The sequence below is a fragment of the Mesoplodon bidens genome (genome assembly GCF_964165515.1).
Source record: "Mesoplodon bidens genome assembly, chromosome: 3".
In the NCBI taxonomy this organism is placed as follows: Eukaryota; Metazoa; Chordata; class Mammalia; order Artiodactyla; family Ziphiidae; genus Mesoplodon; species Mesoplodon bidens.
This window is the reverse complement of record NC_138178.1, coordinates 52,522,015-52,543,348: the sequence shown is the minus strand read 5'-3', so window position 1 is coordinate 52,543,348 and position 21,334 is coordinate 52,522,015. Positions and strand designations below refer to the sequence as shown.

Sequence of the window (21,334 nt, the reverse complement as noted above, 5' to 3'; positions counted from 1 at the left end):
TCAAGACCACTGGGGAAAGGAGGGTCGCTTCAGAAAGTGGTGCTGGGTCAAATGGTTGGATGCCCTGGTGCAAAAACAACTACACTAGGACCCTGTTTGACAACATATAAAACTCAATTCCAGGTGGATCGTAGTTCTAAATATGGAAATAAAACAACAAAGCCTTTAGACTATAACAGAGGAGAATATCTTCATGACTTGGAGAAGCAAAATTTTTAAATCGGACACAAAAAGCACTACCCATAAAGGGGAAGTGTACATTGGACTATATTAAAATTTAAGTTCTGTTTATCAAGAAACACCTTTAAAACAGTGAAAAGGCAAGCCACAAGATACAAGAAATACATGTATATGTGACAACTCCTGCAAATAAATAAGGAAAAGGCAGAAAACTTATATTTTTAAAAAATGGGCAAAAGACATGAAGAGATGCTTCACAAAAGAAGGTATCCAAATGGTTGATAAACTGAAAATATCCTCAACTGCATTGCTCCTCAGGGACATGCAAACTAAAACCATAATGTGATTCTACTACACTCAACAGAATGGCTAATATTGACAAAGCAGATGTGGTGACCAGGATGTAGAACAAGTGGAAATTTCAGATACCGCAGGAAGGACTGTAGCTGAGTGGCCACACAGCCTATGGCCCAGCAATTCCCCTGGGATAACAAAAAATGCTCATTACTTGATGTTGGTGGGGGTTTTTCAGGTGCATTCAATTTGGGATAACTCATGAAGATATACATTTAGGACTTATGCTTTCCTCTGGATGTATATTATTCTTTAATAGTAATGTATATTTCAAAAAAAAAATTCAAGCTATACTACTATATAACAAAAGTAACAATCCATCTCCTCTTCACCTGATTCCTACTTATAGAGCCACTCAGTTCTTTAAGGTTTCTTCTGATGGACTGATGGATGGATGGATGGATGGATTTATTTAATTATTTATTTATGGCTGTGTTGGGTCTTCGTTGCTGCATGCGGGCTTTTCTCTAGTTGCAGCGAGCAGGGGCTACTCTTTGTTGTGGTGCATGGGCTTCTCATTGCGGTGGCTTCTCTTTGTCACAGAGCACAGGCTCTAGGCACGCGGGCTTCAGTAGTTGCAGCTCGTGGGCTCAGTAGTTGTGGCTCACAGGCTCTAGAGCGCAGGCTCAGTAGTTGTGGCGCATGGGCTTAGTTGTTTCGTGGCATGTGGGATCTTCGTGGACCAGGGCTCGAACCTGTGTCCCCTGCACTGGCAGGTGGATTCTTAACCACTGCGCCACCAGGGAAGTCTGATGTAGTTCTCATTTTCAAGTAATGGGCTAATACTGAAACTTCTTGATGTCTCCATTTTAGATAGAAACAGACTTCCTACTATGATAACATTCTTTTTTTTTTTTTTTTTTTGTATCACCAGGTATTTTTCCTTATACATTCTGTTCCTTATACAGTACTCCTGGTTCAGGGGTACCTGGTGTCTCCAGGGCTCAAACCCTCCCAGAGTTTTGCAGCACCAATCAGCTTGCTTCTTGTTGGCTTCCCTATCCCTGGACACCTTTAGGTTTTTATTTATTGGGGTCTCTCAGTTACCACTCATCTGTCTCCTTCCATCTTCGACAACTTCCTTGAGATCTTACTTGTTTTCTTCTCTCTCATTTTCTTTGACTTTTTCTTTCTTTCTCTCCTTTAGTGGGATTTCAAGAGACATACACAGTTGCAGAGGTCTATAATTACCATCTGCTTATAGTCTAATGGGGTGATGCAAATAGTTTGGGGGAATCATATTTGATCAGTCTTTGTATGCTTAGCATCAAGCCCAGTAACAAGCATGTTGAAAGTGCTTGAAAAATGTTTGTTGAACTGCTGAAATAAAAAAGTCAGGTTCATTGTCAAATCAACAAACTCCCCGCACCAGCCCAGTGGTCTGTACCTGGCCTCAGGGCATCACGAAGGGTGTGAGTCTCACCTGTGTAGTGCTCATTGCCTTGAGCAGCACAGGTCAGGAGCTGCGCCATGGAGGAGCCCACTGCTTTAGATGTACTTCCCAGGTCCTGAGCACATTTTTCCAGCTGTAAGAATATTCAAGGAGAAAGACAGCTTAGAAGAGGCAAACATCCACTAAAGTCTTAGCCCCAAAATAATGCAGATCAAACTCTGGGCCTCAACTCTTTCCCACCTAATACACCAATGGCACTGAGTAGAAGAAGATAGAGGGGAAAGAACCCAGGCTTCAGGATAAACAAAGGAGTTCACACCCTGCCTTCTGCTTCCTTCCCCCACTTGATAGCTGTGAGAGATTGGGGGGTAAGTCACTGAACTCTCCAAGTCTCTGTGTCCTGAGATCACAGTACCTAGCTCAGAAGGTTTTCAGAGAATTAATGTAGGTACTCAACAAATGGTAGCTATTAGTATTATGCTTTCAGAAGCTAATTCAGAAAGTCTGCAACAAATCCTTAGTGAGAATTAATTATACCTTGGCAGGAAGTGAGCAGACATCCAGCTGTTCCACCTTCCTGGCACGTGGGACCATTAACATTGTTCAATTTGATCATTATACTTTGCGGAGTTCTAACCAGAAGGAAATGCAATAGGAATAGAGGTTTGGGATAGTAAATGAGATTATGGAAACGGGCAAAGAGCTTGCTTCCCATGACGAGCACGTCATCTTGCTTTGTCAATGGAATAAATAATTCAGAGAATAAAGTCAATAAAGGCCTAGGGTAAGGGTAATTATTCAATTACTAGATGAGGACAACATTTTGGAAGAGAACTTCCGGGCGTGCTGCGAGAGTTCAGAAAAGCATCAGGAAATGTATGCAGTTTTAACCCCACAACATGTTTTCTAAGAGAGGCATTTCCTTCTAGTAAAAAACAGAGCCTGGTCCACTGTAGCCAACAGTGTAACACAGTACACACATTTGTTTAGGGCAAACAATGTCTTTAAAAATTACATGATGTTTCTTGCATTCTAACTGACCGGTTGTTTCATGTGAAGGCAGAATATGTGTCATGGGCTCCTGGAGCACAGAAGTCTGCAAAGGGATACCTGGACCACTTTGCAAAGCTGCTGGCCCAGGAGCCAATACTGACTTTCTCTTTAGCCGGGGCACCTTAGTTAAGTGACTTCCTGAGTTTCCTGTTTTTACAATTAGGGGTAGCTTGATTTCACAAATATTTTCCGAATGCTTCCTATGTACCAGGCATTGTTCAATGGTAAATTAGATGCTCTGGTAGTCCTTTTATACTCTAAAAGTTTTTACTTTTTATCCAAAGAGCAGCAGTAGTTAAGAGTAAAAGTTCTCAGTGTGAAAAATCAAGGCATGGGTTTTGGAGTCCTATAGATCTGGGCTCAACCCGTGGTTCTGATGCTAACTGCCAGGTAACATTGAGTAGAACAGGGCACCTCTTTTTTCAGCTGTAAAATGGGGTTAACAACACTTGTTCATTAGGTTACTATCAGGATAAACTAGGCTGACTGTGTGTGTACACACTGCATAACAGGTGCTTAATAAATGAAGCTATTTTATTAGTAATGTTCAGGAGTGAGGGAATGGAGGTACATACAAATGAGGATGACTGGTAAAATTTTAGCCAAGAAAACCCTGGCACAGGCATCAGGAGGTATCATAACGTGATCAAATTAGATTTCTGGAGCCAACATTCCACTTGCTGTTGTGGCTTTACTAGAGTAAAGTGCTTTGCCACTGCCCACCCCAGTGCCTTGCACTATGGAAATTTTTTTTTTAAACATGACTGTTGAAAATATATTCTGTGTTTATCTTTATAACTTAATTGCCACCCACTTCGTAGATAAAATACTTTAGACATAGAGGGGATTGGGACTTGCCTACAGCTAGTGGATGACACAACCTGGACCAAGAAGCCAGAACTCCTAGGTCTAAACATAGCTCCTCCAGCTGCACTGGGCATTCTTTTCAGAAAAAGCCTGCAGGATTAGAACACTGGCCTCTAACGCCAGCAGGTCTTGATTATGGAAAAGAGGGATGAATAGGAACTGATGCCTGGTCATCCCCAGCCACACCCCAGGCAGGTACACACAGGCCCATCACCACAGGGCCCCTCAGGGCCATCTCTATCATAACACTGTTCTAGAGAAATGTGGCTATTCTAGGGCTTTGCATTAAAAACACTTGAAACTGAGACACACTGACCACCCCTCCCCCCAACTCTAAAAGTGTCTTGACATCCTAACAGAGGTAGAGTCCCAGACCCCAGCTGCCACCAACATCTCCTACCGTCTCCCCTGGGAGTGGCTTCAGCTGACTCTCCACGGCAGCCATCTTGGCATCCTGCAGTTCACTCTTCAGGGTCTGCACAGTGCTCAGTGCTGAATCGATTTCCATGGGACCACAGGCTTCATGGGCCTGTCAACAGAGTTGGGAATATGTGCACAACAGTCTGCTCGGGAAAAGCATCCCCAGTACCTTGCAACATGTGAAATGCCTTTCTGGATACAACCAATGACTCTCCAAATCTAGCAATAGGAAGCAAGGGTAATAAGCATTTCCTGAGAGCACAAAATCATGCTCAATCAGGACCTCAGTCCTAAGTTCCCTAAATAATCAATTATGTGTGTCTCATAACTGGATATACTTAAATTTTCCTTGAAGCTGTTTATATCTGAAATACATTACCTCTCAAACTAAGAGGATCCTTATTCACTGTGTCTGGGTTCTAGACATGGGGCACCTAGCACAGTATGTGTGCACACAAAAACTTGGGAAGCATGGGGTGGATGAAGGAACGAATAAACAAATGAACCCTGGACTCTACAGACAAGTCTGTGTCAACCTTACTGAATCTCTTTACAAATTTCTAGATTGTAAACCATTATTGTTCCATACTGAAGGCTATGAAACATTTTTTTTCCTTAATAAAAACTTTTAAGAAAACTGCTTCATTTTTGTGATCATCTAGAACAGCGGTCTCCAAATGCTTTGATCACACACCCCCCACATGCATGTTAATAAATTATACATGTAAATGTTAGTAAATTATACACATATAAGTATATTAAATACTGGTGTTTCTTAACTTCTTTCTTTTTTAGATAATAGTAACAACAGCAGGAGTACACACTATTTGATTGATTTCTGTGTGTGAGTATTACTAGGTGACAATACTGAGGCAAAGAGAGGTTAATTAACTTGCCCAGGTCACAAAATTAGTCAATGGCAAGGCGAGAATTTGAATGCAGGTGGTCTGATTTTAGAGCCTGTATTCTTAACCCTTACACTATATACTAAAATCATAAAAAGCTCTCACAGAGTCTTCCTGAACCCAGTGCACAGTGTTGCCTGTGCCCCACTTTGGGGCTCACTGCTCCAAAGCAGTTGTTGGAGGTGGGTGTGTCATTCAGTCACTGAGGAAACTTGTTAAGATGCAGACATTTGGGCTGTATGACCAGAGATTCTGACTGGGGTGCTCAGAGGTGAGGCCCAGGAACCTGCATCCTAAATGCCCCCATGTGATTCCAGTGCAGATGGTCCCTGGACCTCTCTTTGAGAAAGAGAGCTCAAAATAACTTTTTTATTAGATATAACCTAAAACTCTAGATATTTTTCTTTGCTGATGTAGTGCACTGTTTAGATTACAAATTCAAATCAGCTTCTAACCTTCTTCCCTTGCTCATATATGAGGCTGCCTGTTTCTATAAAAGGATTGTTACAATGAGGAAAAATGAATTCATGCTAGAACTTCATGCTAATACCACATCAAACAGTACAGTAATAAGGCCCTTTGGTAATTAACACATCCCAGAGACAGAAATGCATTAATCCCCAATTCTGTTCTATTGAGGATCTTGTTAAGGTGAATGCTCCCATTTAAGAGGTGGAAACCTTTCAGGGCAGATAATATAGAGGATCCTCCAAAATAGATTTGCTGCCTAAATAATGTTATTAAGTTCACAAGATAACACCTGGAAGATATGATCACTTGCTATGCCCACAGTTTACCTGGCACCAAGAAACTGATGACCGGTCTCCCCTAAGACTATGAGAAATAGATCATTGCTTGTCCCAGGGAAGGGGAGGAGGGGAAGTATGCAACTTAGCATAGTTTAACCAAAGTCATCTGTAACCAGAAAGTGATAACTAAGTTGAGGAGATAGCGGCTAAAAGGGGCAAAAGCCAATCCACACGAGCATATTTAGTGGTCAAGCAGATGAAATGGACAACTGCACCAAGAAATATGCCAGGCAGTGTTCAGGCCCCGGGGAGCACCCAAGTCACACCAACAGTAAGGAATTAAAAGCTCCACTCCTGACAAGCTAACTTCCGTGACAAGGGTCCACTTGCCTTCTGCGAGGCGGTACGTAGCTCTGCCAAGCTGGTGGCAAGGTTCTTGGCACACTGGCTCAGCTGCATGGCCGCAGCCTGGTCACTGACAGTGGGCACTGCGGCTTTAGCAGAGGACACCATCTTGCTTCCAGGCTGTGGAGAGAAAAGCTGAAAGTAAGACAGCTCCTGGGCAGCAAGAGTCAGAGTAGAGACCCAAACAGCAATGCCGCCTTATCAGCCAGAACTTACTTTGCCCTAAAACAAGGAATATTAAAACCATCTAGTTTCCCCCCATAATTGCCAACTGAAATCAGATACTCTAGGGCAGTACATTCTAGGAATGTTTGAAACAGAAAGTATGTGTCTTCAGACTGGCTGAATGGATACAGAAACAAGACACATATACATGTTGTCTACAAGAGACCCACTTCAGACGTAGGGACACATATAGACTGAAAGTGAGGGGTTGGAAAAAGATATTCCATGCAAATGGAAATCAAAAGAAAGCTGGAGTAGCAATACTCATATCAGACAAAATAGACTTTAAAATAAAGACTATTAAAAGAGACAAGGAAGGACACTACATAATGATCAAGGGATCAATCCCAGAAGAAGATATAACATTGTAAATATCTATGCACCCAACATAGGAGCACCTCAATACATAAGGCGAATGCTAACAGCCATAAAAGGGGAAACTGACAGTAACACAATAACAGTAGGTGACTTTAACACCCCACTTACACCAATGGACAGATCATCCAAACAGAAAATAAATAAGGAAATGCAAGTTTTAAATGACACATTAGACCACATGGACTTCATTGATATTTATAGGACATTCCATCCAAAAACAACAGAATACACTTTCTTCTCAAGTGCACATGGAACACTCTCCAGGATAGATCACATCTTGGGTCACAAATCAAGCCTTGGTAAATTTAGGAAAACTGAAATCCTATCAAGCATCTCTTCCGACCACAATGCTATGAGACTAGATATCAATTACAAGAGAAAAACTGTAAAAAATACAAACACATGGAGGCTAAACAATACACTACTAAACAACCAAAAGATCACTGAAGAAATCAAAGAGGAAATCAAGAAATACCTAGAAACAAATGACAATGAAAACACGACTATCCAAAACCTATGGGATGCAGCAAAAGCAGTTCTAAGAGGGAAGTTTATAGCAATACAATCCTACCTCAAGAAACAAGAAAAATCTCAAATAAACAACCTAACCTTACACCTAAAGCAACTGGAGAAAGAAGAACAAAAATCCCCAAAGTTAGCAGAAAGAAAGAAATCATAAAGATCAGATCAGAAATAAATGAAAAAGAAATGAAGGAAACAATTGCAAAGATCAATAAAACTAAAAGCTGGTTCTTTGAGAAGATAAACAAAATTAATAAACCATTAATCAGACTCAACAGGAAAAAAAAGAAGAAGACTCGAATAAACAGAATTAGAGATGAAAAAGGAGAAGTAACAACTGACACTGCAGAAATACAAAGGATCATGAGACTATTACAAGCAACTAATGCCAATAAAATGGACAACCTGGAAGAAATGGACAAATTTTTAGAATAGCACAAGACTGAACCAGAAAGAAAGAGAAAATATGAAAAGACCAATCACAAGCACTGAAATTGAAACTGTGATTAAAAATCTTCCAACAAACAAAAGCCCAGGACCAGATGGCTTCACAGGCGAATTCTATCAAACATTTAAAGAAGAGCTAACACCTATCCTTCTCAAACTCTTCCAAAATACAGTAGAGGGAGGAACACTCCCAAGCTCATTCTATGAGGCCACCATCACCCTGACTCCAAAACCAGACAAAGACGTCACAATGAAAGAAAACTACAGGCCAATATCACTGATGAACATAGATGTAAAAATCTTCAACAAAATACTAGCAAACAGAATCCAACAGCACATTAAAAGGATCATACACCATGATCAAATGGGGTTTAGCTCAGGAATACAAGGATTCTTCAATATATGCAAATCAATCAATGTGATACATCATATTAACAAATTGAAGTATAAAAACCATTTGATTGCCTTGTAATCCAAGTGCCTGAGTTAGTGTTTGTATTTATGATTGTGTTTGTGTCAAATGGCACCATAGAGTGCTGCCTGGCTGAAGGATTCAAAGTCATAAGAATAGAGGGAAGAGGTAGGAGAATTGGATCACATGGAATATGAGCGTATAGATGTAGAAAATTTAAAAAGAAGAAAACCTGTACTGTAGCGTCTGGTATCATGTTTATTTTATAAGTGTATATATTGTTCAGATACTAACTAGGAAAAATTCATTAACAATAAATATGCTATGAACTTAAAAAAATGATAATCTCAACAGATGCGGAAAAAGCTTTTGACAAAATTCAACACCCATTCATGATAAAAACTCTCCAGAAATCCAGAAAGTGGGCCAAGAGGGAAACTACGTCAACATAATAAAAGCCAGAGATGACAAACCCACAGCCAACATCATTCTCAATGATGAAAAACTGAAAGCATTTCCTCTAAGATCAGGAACAAGACAAGGGTGCCCCCTCTCACCACTATTATTCAACATAGTTTTGAAAGTTTTAGCCGTGGCAATCAGAGAATAAAAAGAAATAAAAGGAATACAAATTGGAAAAGAAGAAGTAAAACTGTCACAGTTTGCAGGTGACATGATACTATACATAGAAAACCCTAAAGATGCCACCAGAAAACTACTAGAGCTGATCAATGAATTTGGTAAGGTAGCAGGATACAAAATTAATGCACAGAAATCTATGGCATTCCTATACACTAACAACGAAAAAATCAGAGAACTTAAGGAAACTCTCCCATTTACCACTGCAATAAAAAGAATAAAATACCTAGGAATAAACCTACTTAAGGGGGCAAAAGACCTGTATGCAGAAAACTATAAGACGCTGATGAAAGAAATCAAAGACAATACAAACAGATGGAGAGATATACCATGCCCTTGGATTGGAAGAATCAACATTGTGAAAATGACTACACTACCCAAAGCAATCTACAGATTCAATGTGATCCTGATCAAATTACCAATGGCATTTTTAACAGAACTAGAACAACAAAATTTTACAATTTGTATGGAAACACAAAAGACCGCAAATAGCCAAAACGATCTTGAGAAAGAAAAACGGAGCTGGAGGAATCAGGCTCCCCGCCTTCAGACTATACTACAAAGCTACGGTAATCAGGACTGTATGGTACTGGCACAGAAACAGAAATACAGATCAATGGAACAGGATAGAAAGCCCAGAGATAAACCAATGCACAGATGGTCTCCTTGTCTTTGACAAAGGAGGCAAGAATATAAAATGGAGAAAAGACACCTTCTTCAATAAGTGGTGCTGGGAAAACTGGACAGCTACATGTAAAAGAATGAAATTAGAACACTTCCTAACACCATACACAAAAAGAAACTCAAAATGGATTAAAGACCTAAATGTAAGGCCAGGCACCATCAAACTCTTAGAGGAAAACATAGGCAGAACACTCTATGACATAAATCACAGCAAGATCCTTTTTGACCCACCTCCTAGAGAAAGGGAAATAAAACCAAAAATAAACAAATTGGACCTAATGAAATGTAAAAGCTTTTGCACAACAAAGGAAACCATAAACAAGACCAAAAGACAACCCTCAGAATGGGAGAAAATATTTGCAAACAAAGCAAGTGACAAAGGATTAATCTCCAGAAGGTACAAGGAGCTCATGCAGCTCAGTATCCAAAAAACCAAACAACCCAATCAAAAAATGGGCAGAAGACCTAAATAGACACTTCTCCAAAGAAGACATACAGATTGCCAACAAACACATGAAAAGATGGTCAACATTACTAATGATTAGAGAAACGTAAATCAAAACCACAATGCGGTATCCCTTCACACCGGTCATAATGGCCATCAACAAAAAATCTACAAACAATAAATGCTGGAGACGGTGTGGAGAAAAGGGAACCCTCTTTCTCTGTTGGCGGGAATGTAACTTGATACAGCCACTACGGAGGACAGTATGGAGGTTCCTTAAAAAACTAAAAATAGAACTACCATATGACCCAGCAATCCCACTACTGGGTATATACCCTGAGAAAACCATAATTCCAAAAGATACATGCACCAGAATGTTCACTGCAGCACTACTTATAATATCCAGGACATGGAAGCAATCTAAATGTCCATCAACAGATGAATGGATAAAGAAGATGTGGCACATATATACAATGGAATATTACTCAGCCATAAAAAGGAACAAAATTGCATTATTTGAAATGAGGTGGATGGACCTAGAGTCTGTCATAAAGTAAGTAAAGTAAGTCAGAGTAAAGTAAGTAAGAAAGAGAAAAACAAACACCGTATGCTAACACACATATACGGAAACTAAAAAAAACGGTACTGATGAACCTAGTGGCAGGGCAGGAATAAAGACGCAGATGTAGAGAAGGGACTTGAGGACAGGGGGGTGGAAGAGGAGGGGAAGCTGGGGCGAAGTGAGAGAGTAGCACTGACATATACACACTACCAAATGTAAAACGGATGGCTAGTGGGAAGCTGCTGCATAGCACAGGGAGATCAGCTTGGTGCTTTGTTACGACCTAGAGGGGTGGGATAGGGAGGGTGGGAGGGAGGCTCAAGAGGGAGGGGATATGGGGATATATGTATACCTATAGCTGATTTACTTTGTTGTACAGCAGAAAGTAACACAACACTGTGAAGCAATTACACTCCAATAAAGATATTCAAAAAAAAGTATGTGTCTTTTGGGGTGGAGTGGGAAGTAAAATTGGGCTAGTGGCTTGAAATTCTTATTTAAAACAGATTTGAAAGGGAGTTTCTTATTAAATATGTTTGTGTTTCTTGGAATAGCTCTTTAACCTATGTCTCAAATGTATGTAATAGACTATTTAGAAAAATACAGGGACACAAAATGAAACGAGTAACCTCTCACATCTCAGAACCCAGGACAATTTCACCATGCATGGGTGTCTATGTGTAGGCACATATATTTTCAAAAGTAAGATCATACTATTTATTCTGTTTTCCAATCTCCTTGTTCCACATAGTCTACCTTTTTCATAGCTATGTAATACCCTGTGTATACATCAGTTATCACTTTTCAATCCTGTATTGTTAAGTATCGTTCCATGTTTTCAAATATAATAAACAATGATAAACACCTTGGTAACTAAAATTTTGTACACGTTCATAATTTTTTTGTATAAATGTTTCTGGACCAAAACGTATACATAATTTTAGGGTTTTTAATATGTATGCTATACAATGGCTCTTAGTAAAGCTGTAACAATTTAAGTGCCAGATCATAAATACCAAGGACACAAGTTAATATTATTAATATTTAAGGAATTCATGAGAATTTATAAGAAGAATCAGCATGAGTATATAAAAAGCATGGATAGACAAGTTCACGTAATAAAAACAACTGAAACGTGAAAAATGTTTAACATTGTGAAAATCAAGGACATGCAAGATCAAATAAAAACTTAACCAAGTAAATCGGCAAAAACATTTCAAAAAAATGATTGATTTCCCAACTTGGAAAAGAGGTATTAAAAAGTGTGCTCCAAAATGCAAATCAAAACTGCAACGAGGTATCACCTCACACCAGTCAGAATGGCCATCATCAAAAAATCTACAAACAATAAATGCTGGAGAGGGTGTGGAGAAAAGGGAACCCTTTTGCACTCTTGGTGGGAATGTATATTGATACAGCCACTATGGAGAACTGTATGGAGGTTCCTTAAAAAACTAAAAATAGAACCACCATATGATCCAGCAACCCCACTACTGGGCACATACCCTGAGAAAACCATAATTCAAAAGGTCACATGTACCCCAATGTTCATTGCATTGCAGCACTATTTACAACAGCCAGGACATGGAAACAACCTGAATGTCCAACGACAGATGAATGTGGTACATATATACAATGGAATATTACTCAGCCATAAAAAGGAACGAAATTGGGTCATTTGTAGAGATGTGGATGGACCTAGAGTCTGTCATACAGAGTGATGTTAGCCAGAAAGAGAAAATAAATATCATATATTAACGCATATATGTGGAATCTACAAAAATGTTACAGATGATCCTATTTGCAGGGCAGGAATAGAGGTGCAGACGTAGAGAACAGACACGTGGACACAGAGAGGGTAGGGGAGGGTGGGACGAATTGGGAGATTAGGATTGACATATATACACTACCATGTGTAAAATAGGTAGCTAGCGGGAACATGCTATAAAGCACAGGAAGCTCATCTCAGTGCTCTGTGGAGGCCTAGATGGGTGGGATGGGGGGGAGGTCTAAGAGGGAGGGGATATAGGTATACATATAACTGATTCACTTCATTGTACAGCAGAAACTAACACAACGTGGTAAAGCAATTATACTCCAATAAAAAAAACCCCCAAATTTGAATCTAAAAAAGAGTAGCTATGTGTATATGTATAACTGATTCACTTTGCTGTACACATGAAACTAACACAACATTGTAAATCAACTATATTCCAAAAAAAATTAAAATAAAATAAAACCAAGAGGAAAAGATAAATAAAAAGTGTGCTCCCTATGTTGCTAGTTGTAAATTTAGATTCATTCATCCTTCTGGAAGGGCAATTTTACCACATGTATGAAAAGAGTTTAAAATGTAAACTTTAAAAAAAGTTTAAAACTTTTTGATCTGCTGATTCCATTTCTATTTATTTCTGACTCTGGCCTTATTTTTGTAAAGATCTGATCCGTCTATAGTAGCAAACTTAAAAGAACAAAAGAAACAGGAAAAACAAGGTTTTTCCTTGTCACAGAGTGACCCCTGGACCACGTCCACACTGTACTATCATAAGACCCTACGATCCTGCCAGCAGTGGGACAACACAACTGATTCTAGGACCTGTAACCACCTACAGCAGAAGACAAACAACTTGTCCAAGCCTCAATTCTCAATGTCCCAAAGATAAAAATAAGCTGCTTGCAATCCTAGCTCTAGTAATTTACCCTAAGGAAACAATTCAAGAGGGGCACAAAGATTTGAGCACACACCAAGACTTTTTTTTTTTTTCATCCTATCACAGGTTGTTTATGATGGCAAATAATTGAAAACAACCTGTATGTCGAATGACAGAACAGCTAAACAATGAGTATAGTATATGAGAGAATATGATCCAAATTCACAGATGTTCATAATATAAATGTTAACATGAAAAACACAGTCAATACACAGTGAATCCCAAGAGAATACATACATTACATAAATACGTTTGTATATGTATGAAGATAAAATGTGAGGAAGCACAAACTTTTCATGTTGTATCCCTGCATGTCGGAGTTATGGCTCTTGAAGAATTAACCAGATAGATGTATCACTGGGTCCTGTAAGTACAGATCTGAATAGACAGGGACGTGGAAGAAACTTGCCAAACCACATGCACTGTTCAGGAGATCCAAGTAGACAAAGTGCCGAGAGATGTGAAAGAAGTACGCACAAAGGGAGTGTTCACAACTTAATATCCACATTTCATACTTAATTAAAAAAATGAACCTAGCCACACTTCACAAAGACCGACAATACTTACTAATTCTATATTTGCCACAAGAAACCACCACACCTTTGGAGGAGATGCACTCACAGATTCTTATTTCCCTGGCTATGAATAATGGCATGAGGTATTCTGGAAACTAGCAAACCTGAAGCAATACTTAGTACTATACTAGGCTGTTTGTCAAAAAGTGCAGCTTATTACATGTTTTCCCTCACGGAAGAGAAATACAGATAGCAAAATGGATAATGTGCCATCTCCTGGGGCAATTTCCCTGCATATCAGCATCTTGCTTTGCCAAGTTGCATCTCCCTCTCCCGAAACTGCTTCCAGGTCTGCTTACTGCAAAAACTTTGCTCTGGCTCTGGAATCTGTGAAGTCCTCTCCTTAAGGATAAAGGGCACTCCCTGCCCAGTGGGCAGTGGGGTGGGGGTGGGTTGAGGTTCTGGGGAAGACGGAGGTGAATGTTTCCGTGGTACCTGGAGGAAGTTCTGGCTGGAGATGATGAGCGCCAGCTGGGCACTGAGATCTTCTGCTTGGGCTTGGCTCCCTCTGACCCCCTGGACTAGCTGAGGGATGTGATCAGCCACCGCCTACAGGAAGCAAGGAAAATGAAAACTGAGCACACCCGGGATGGTGACGTACCAAAACAGGGTGTGTGGGGAAATGCCCCCAGTGATAATGTTCTGTGGATGTGCCTTCCCTCCTGGGGGTGTCTGGCCCAGACCTTGGATTCACTCAGTAGCTTTAGCCCGTTGGGCCCTTGCCAACACTGATGCCAACACAGTACCTGTGGGTAGGCTCCTCCCACACACGCTCTACCCTGTGGTCCCCCGGGTCCCAGTACACGCAGCACAAGGTGATTCTCCATAACGAAGCCTTAAAACAATTTCCCCAGTTGCAGCGCACACCATCCTGGCTCGTTAGGGTTGAAAACCCTAGCATCAAAGAATCTATCCAATTCACAGGTGGATAAACTCAATTCATATAGTCCAGTGATCAGAAGAAAGTGAGAGAAGCACTCAACTAACAGCATACTTCAGCATTTCGATATCTGACTTTGTGGGTATACGTTCCGTCTGTCAGCTTTCATGTGTCACTGTGGTTCCTCTTCCTGTGTTCTCACTGCTCAAATGGGAAAACCCAATGCCCCGGGTAGGGGAGGGAGGACAGCATCCCAAGGTGAGACCACTTGAAAGTGACCGTCTCCCACGGTGCCTAGGAGATGCTGGCCTTTTCCCTCTCTACAAGTCCTCCGGCTTGTCCCTTTGCGCCACGCCACATCTGACCAACCAGGCCCTCAGAGGCCATGGCACAGTGACCGTCACTGCTAAGGAAGGGCCCAGAGCAGCCCACCCTGGTGACACGTTCTTTTCAGGAGCCCATTCCAGCAAGAATTAAAAAAAAGTATTTCCAGGAGAATTTCACTCGAATCCTCTTCAGGACTGCTGGCTCCAGGAATGTGGCCCGCTTTACCTTCTGCACCGCAACCTTATAAACAGTAATGCTCTCATTCCCTGACAGAGATACCCAAGGGCTGACTATGTTCTGTTTGTTCATAAAAAGTAGGGGGAAGGTTCATACTATTTTCCTGGACACAAGTAGCATGTGCTCCCTGAGAAGGGGAAATGCCATTCTGCTACCCCTGCTGGCGGCTGAAGCCAGGCCCCAACAGGAAATCAACTCCCTCTGCAGCAGGGGCCTGGCTCTCAGAAAAAAAACCCTCTTTACGTGCACAATCCCGAGGACAGGGTCCTCCTGCATTGCTGAGGCTTTTCCACCAGAGCAAACTTGCTCCCCAGTGAGGGGCTAGCCTCAGAGAACTGGGATTCAGGATGTGGAGGGCCCTGGGTGGTCTCCCCACAGGAGTAAGTCCATTTTTTTTTTTTTTTTTTTTCTGTACGCGGGCCTCTCACTGCTGTGGCCTCTCCCGTTGCGGAGCACAGGCTCCGGACACACAGGCTCCGCGGCCATGGCTCGCGGGCCCAGCCGCTGCGCGGCATGTGGGATCTTCCGGGATAGGGGCACGAACCCGTGTCCCCTGCATCGGCAGGCGGACTCTCAACCACTGCGCCACCAGGGAAGCCCGTAAGTCCATTTTTGAAGTAGAAGCAGCAACACCCCTCCCATGTGAATGGTTTCACAGATGAGATTTGAGAAAGGAGAGAGAAGGCTCAGAGCCCATGCAAATCCAAGATGCCTCTGCATCCAGCTCCCACGGCGAACCGCAGGGAACTTCAGTCAGACATGGTGCCAACATGTGGGCAATGGCCAGGCAATGAGATGTGCCTTTGGCATCACTCAGGGCTCTCCCGGGAGGGTTAACTCTGGGCGCTCAGAGAAGGTGGCAGAGGTGGACGGCACACTCTGCGGCGCCTTGGCTTCAGCGCGGCGTCAGCGACAGGTCTTGGGAGATCAGTGAGGCAACCACAGAAAGCACCAGAGCGCAACAGCAATGAGGCCAGACAGGATGAATAAATCCTCAGGTGCCATCAGTGCAAAGCAGGAAATCACCCCTGCCACGACCAGTGAGGACTGAACACAAAGGCCACCATTCAAAGGGAGGAAGGCACTCTGGAAATTCAATGCTTCATTACCGTTTCAGAGCCCTAAACGGCTTTGTCATTGATCCTCCTTGACTTGTGCTCTCAAAAAGAAGGAAAAGTATCTAGACAAAGGAAAGACAATGCTGGGAAAAACATGTTCTCTTTCCAAACATAGGCCATCCACTTAACAGACAAAAACCAGACGTGTGTGTGTACACCTGGAACATGGGAGCCGGAACAAACTGGATTAGGGGCCTGGAGGATCAGTCTTAACCGAATTACCAGGGCACTGGGCGCTCTAATGTTATCAGGGTCTCCTCCAGCAGACCTGGCTCTCTGGCAGCTGGTGCCTCACCTTGCAGCTCTGGACCAGCTGCTGCTGGGCCGCGGGGTTCTTGTTGGACACGGCCGCGTTCTGGGAGGCGGCGATGGTCTGCGTGGCTGCAGCTGCAGCCTGCTTGGCTGCAACCTGGGGAGGACAGTAAGAGGAGGTGAGGCAGGGTTCACACGTGCAAACACACACACACGCACATTGATACAAATCCCCTCCACTAAAGGGGGGCACCGCACGGCTCCAAGAAAGGGCACGCCAGGCACAGACTCCGCCCTTTCAGCACCAATGACATTCTAACCTAGCCACGCCCTGTTGTCTTCCTTTGGTTTAAGTACCCTGGGGCAATTGAAAAAGACAGGCTCAAGTTCCGATGTTCATCTGTCATTTCTCAAAAAGACAAGGGATGAGTCCCAGGACCGTGATGTCGCTGATAAGCAGCACTAAGTCTAAATGTTTTAGGAGAAAAACATTTCTCTCACAAGAAGCATGGGCTGCTCTCTGGGTCAAGCACCAAGCACAAACACTGGGGCTCATGACGTGCCTGGACTCAGAAAGGCCCAGATGTCCCCACTGGTGTACTTAACCGTGTTTAGTCTCTAGTCTCCCTCCACGGACAAGGAGGTCAGCTTTCCTCCAGAACCCAGCAGATTACACATGGAGGGCTTCCTCACTAGAGCCAAGTTCTGGCCTCTAATGCCCCTAAATTTTAGTCTAAGACTCTCCTGTGTACATTTGTGAGAGAGATTTATTTTCTTACAGAATTTGTGCCTATTCCTTTTTTTTTTTCCGAGAATAAATAAGCATTCTGAAAGTCGACAGAAGTATTTATTACTCCCTTCCAAACCTCTTTATCCCCATCTCCAGTCTTCCAAAGTTCCTATCATCTACTGGGAGTCGTGAAAGAGTATTACCTCCAACAATATATATACATTTTTAGCTAAAGGTCCTTTCTGAACGTGTACATCCCTTAATGCCAGGAAAAAAAAAAAACCTGGTTCCTCCTGAAAGAAAATTTGAATTCTGTTCAAGAATGTTAAACTCTGAAAAGATTCTGGCATTGTGCAACCATGAACTGAAGCAGTTTTTCAAACTGTGTCAATGGACCTAAACCACTGAACGTAAATGTACGATGTCCCTAAACCAGCCGTTCAAGTTCCTCATGGCACCTAAAGCATTAAACTGCATCGTCTATCTTGATTTAGCTTCCTTTCTAGGGGTACTGCCTTATGAATTTGCTTATTCTTTCAATGGACTCTATGCAAATCTAAAACCTGGAAAACCAGCCTCTTTACTGACCTCCAGTCGGTTGACGATTTTTTTCTTAATAGCATTCTGGGCTGCAGCGTTGGTTGCCACCCGGAGACCTTCTGCAGCTTCTCTCAGCCTTTGCTGCTGGTCCTCATTCTCAGGGTTGGCTGCAGCTCCCTACAAAGGTGAAAAGAAAGATTCCAAGAGGTCCAAGGGGCAGCATGCCACAGACGCTGAATTCATGCCTTCAATGTTACTTTTTCCTATGAATACCAAGTAACAGGAAGAGAGAAGCCAAAGCAGTATCTTTATGATAAAGATGTTTCCTCTCACAACAAAAAAATATCTACCAGGGAATGTTTCCAAACTGCACAGCTAAACAAGAAAAATCCAATGGTAATAATTAAACACTTGAGCTCATTGCCTTCATTATCCAAATAAATTACCTTGTGGTGAGAAACCCAATGGTTTAAAAGATGTTAAGATAAACCTCCCTCCTGATCACATCTCTCAGGGAGAATTTTATTTTAATTGGTGTGACAGACACATATTGCTGCTGAAATATCCTCCTGTCCTGCGGCACTGGTGAATGAGAATGGGCTAAGATTACAGCGTAACACAGGGGCCGGGATGGAGGGGCTGGGGGGATGGGAACGCCATCCAAAATTCTATAAGCCAATGTGGTTCAACAAAGACCATGTCTAGAAACTGCATTCCTAGAGGGTCTGGGTTGGCAAATATAGCCAAGTAGAATTGGTCCCCAACTGTACTAATGAGAGAAATCAACGCCCCTATCCAGGCAGGGAAAGAGGGTGCTGTGCACAGCCGATGGCCATGTTTCCCTTGTGTAAGCCCACGGCTCTTTTACTGTGTTGCTGTAAGTTAAAGTGTGTTAGGAGTCCAAGTGGATTTTAGTTAGATGGGTAGGATTTTGAAGCAGGGAAAGGATAATTTTACTACCCAATAACTCGACAAAAACTTAAAGCACATCCAGTCTTCCACCTCCACCTGCGATAAAAGCATCAATCAAGATTCTTCTCACAGGGCCTAGATGCTTTGTGACCAGCACTGGATGTATGTAGATGAATGAGTTTCTTCCCATGAACATTTTCAGGCAATAATATTTGCTTGTGAGGCAGAGAGAAACACCAATTATCGAAATCAATTTTCTAAACATCTCAATTTTCCATGTGAACACCTTGCCAAATTTACCAATTTGCAAAAACCTCTTTCATTGAACTATGATATGTATAAAAAGTCATAGGAATTCACACTGAATGGAACAGTTTTAACATCTGTGACAGAGTTGTTTTGCCATCCTCTTGGATGGAATCTTATTTTAAATTTAAACCATTTTTAGTAGTCTTGATTTTTGTGTTTTTCACAACTAAAAAATTATATTTTTGCCTTTCACATGTAAAAGGATTGTTTGGGCTCCTTTTGAGTTCTTCTGCAAGTTTATGAGAGTCATTTTATTTTTTCTGGTCATCGGGTATTTTCTAAAGCCACTCTTTTATCAATGCCTCCAGTGGCATGCCAGCCTTAACTGTGTGTTTCAAGCAGCAGGAAAGCACCATTTCTGCACGTTACACTGACGTGGGTGTGTGGATCCTTCCTTAGCAATATCTTTTTTTTTTTTTTTTGTGGTATGCAGGCCTCTCCCGTTGCGGAGCATAGGCTCCGGACGCGCAGGCTCAGCGGCCATGGCTCACGGGCCCAGCTGCTCCGCAGCATGTGGGATCTTCCCGGACCAGGGCACGAACCCGTGTCCCCTGCATCGGCAGGCGGACTCTTAACCACTGTGTCACCAGGGAAGCCCAGCCATATCTTTTTTATGATGAATGTGTATTAGATATGGGGTACTAATCTTGGCCTGAAATCTTAGTTACTGATTATGAAATATTTTTTTTTCTTCACACTAAATGTATTCTTTGGAAGTCTAACCATCATACATTCTTTATCTTTCAACAAAATTCAGCAAATTAAAATACTGCCATGACAACAAAGTATCAACTTTTAACTAAAAAGTTAAAAGAACTTACAAAAACACTCAACCTTGTCCCATCTAATATAAATAATCAAAAATAACAAACACTTTGGTAACTTGGTATAATGCCGTGAAATAGTCTGGGGAGCAATACACATCTAAAAACAAATGTGCACATTGGTCCTGGCTCAGTCCTGGTTATGTGATGGTAGGTTTAATCTTTCTGAGTTTTAATTTTCTCATTTGTAAAGTAAGGGACAGATTAGAGTTTTCACTAAGGTTCTTTCCAGCCTAGCAAGTAATTTTTGTGAACATGAGGGTTTGCCTGAAATGGCTTTCTTTAAACTTAGGAGAAAAAAAGGAAACAAAACTAGTAACAACCTTAAAAAAATTAACTATAATCCAAAACCCTAATGCGTATTTTTGCTAAAAGGGATGCTAAGGAGCAGAGTTTCTTGGCTGAAAGAGGGATCAGGGACAGAGGAAGGAAGTCCGGACCCTGCCCCTCCTTGGGACTCTCTTCAGTCCTACCCAAGACATATCTCTAAGGACTATCAGCCCCTCAGGTAATACAATGGTGAGTCAGACAAGGAGGAAGGTCTACTGGATGTCACTGCATATCACAGTACATCGAAAGTGAAGCAATTCACATGCTTGGTTGAGATACATTACTGTTCTGTTAGAGGCCAAGGAGGCAGGCTAAGCTGTGGGGATGTTTAATGAATCTGAAATGCATAGGAATACATTAAACATGTTACCTTGGTGATATGAAGTTGAAAGTCATTTCTATTTTCTTATTTATACTTGCTGCATTTTCTATTCATTTCACCAAAAGCATGTGCTAATTGCATAATAAAAACAGCATAGACAAATACAGCCTTATCCATTTAAAATAGTTCTCACCCAGAGGCAGGCATCAGAATCCTCTGTGAAACACACACACATACACCGGGTCCCAGCAGTAAACTCGGAAGTTAGGATGTTTGGGGGTGGAATTAAGGCATGTGTACTTCGGTAAGTTTCACAGGGTTCTGAAACAGAGCCCTGGATAAGAATCACTGGCTTTTAACAGCAATTAGAGAAGAAAAAGAAATAAAAGGAATCCAAATTGGAAAAGAAGAAGTAAAACTGTCACTGTTTGCAGACGACAAGATACTATACATAGAGAAGCCTAAAGATGCTACCAGAAAACTACTAGAGCTAATCAATGAATTTGGTAAAGTAGCAGGATACAAAACTAATGCACAGAAATCTCTTGCATTCCTATACACTAATGATGAAAAATCTGAAAGAGAAATTAAGGAAACACTCCCATTTACCACTGCAACAAAAAGAAT

General features: G+C 41.7%; 1 protein-coding gene across 4 annotated transcripts in view; it reads right to left on the bottom strand.

Moving 5' to 3' along the window:
* The window catches only part of TLN2 (talin 2), a 449,584-nt gene that overhangs the window by 113,273 nt on the left and 314,977 nt on the right, over positions 1–21,334 (bottom strand). For all 4 annotated transcript variants that reach the window (XM_081228039.1, XM_081228042.1, XM_081228041.1 and 1 more), the window contains 6 exons: positions 18,059–18,187; positions 16,784–16,897; positions 14,362–14,475; positions 6,312–6,446; positions 4,248–4,376; positions 1,958–2,060 (listed from right to left, as the gene is read on the bottom strand). In XM_081228039.1, coding sequence (XP_081084165.1) covers positions 1,958–2,060; positions 4,248–4,376; positions 6,312–6,446; positions 14,362–14,475; positions 16,784–16,897; positions 18,059–18,187 — 724 coding nt within the window. The remainder of the gene's footprint in view (positions 1–1,957; positions 2,061–4,247; positions 4,377–6,311; positions 6,447–14,361; positions 14,476–16,783; positions 16,898–18,058; positions 18,188–21,334) is intronic.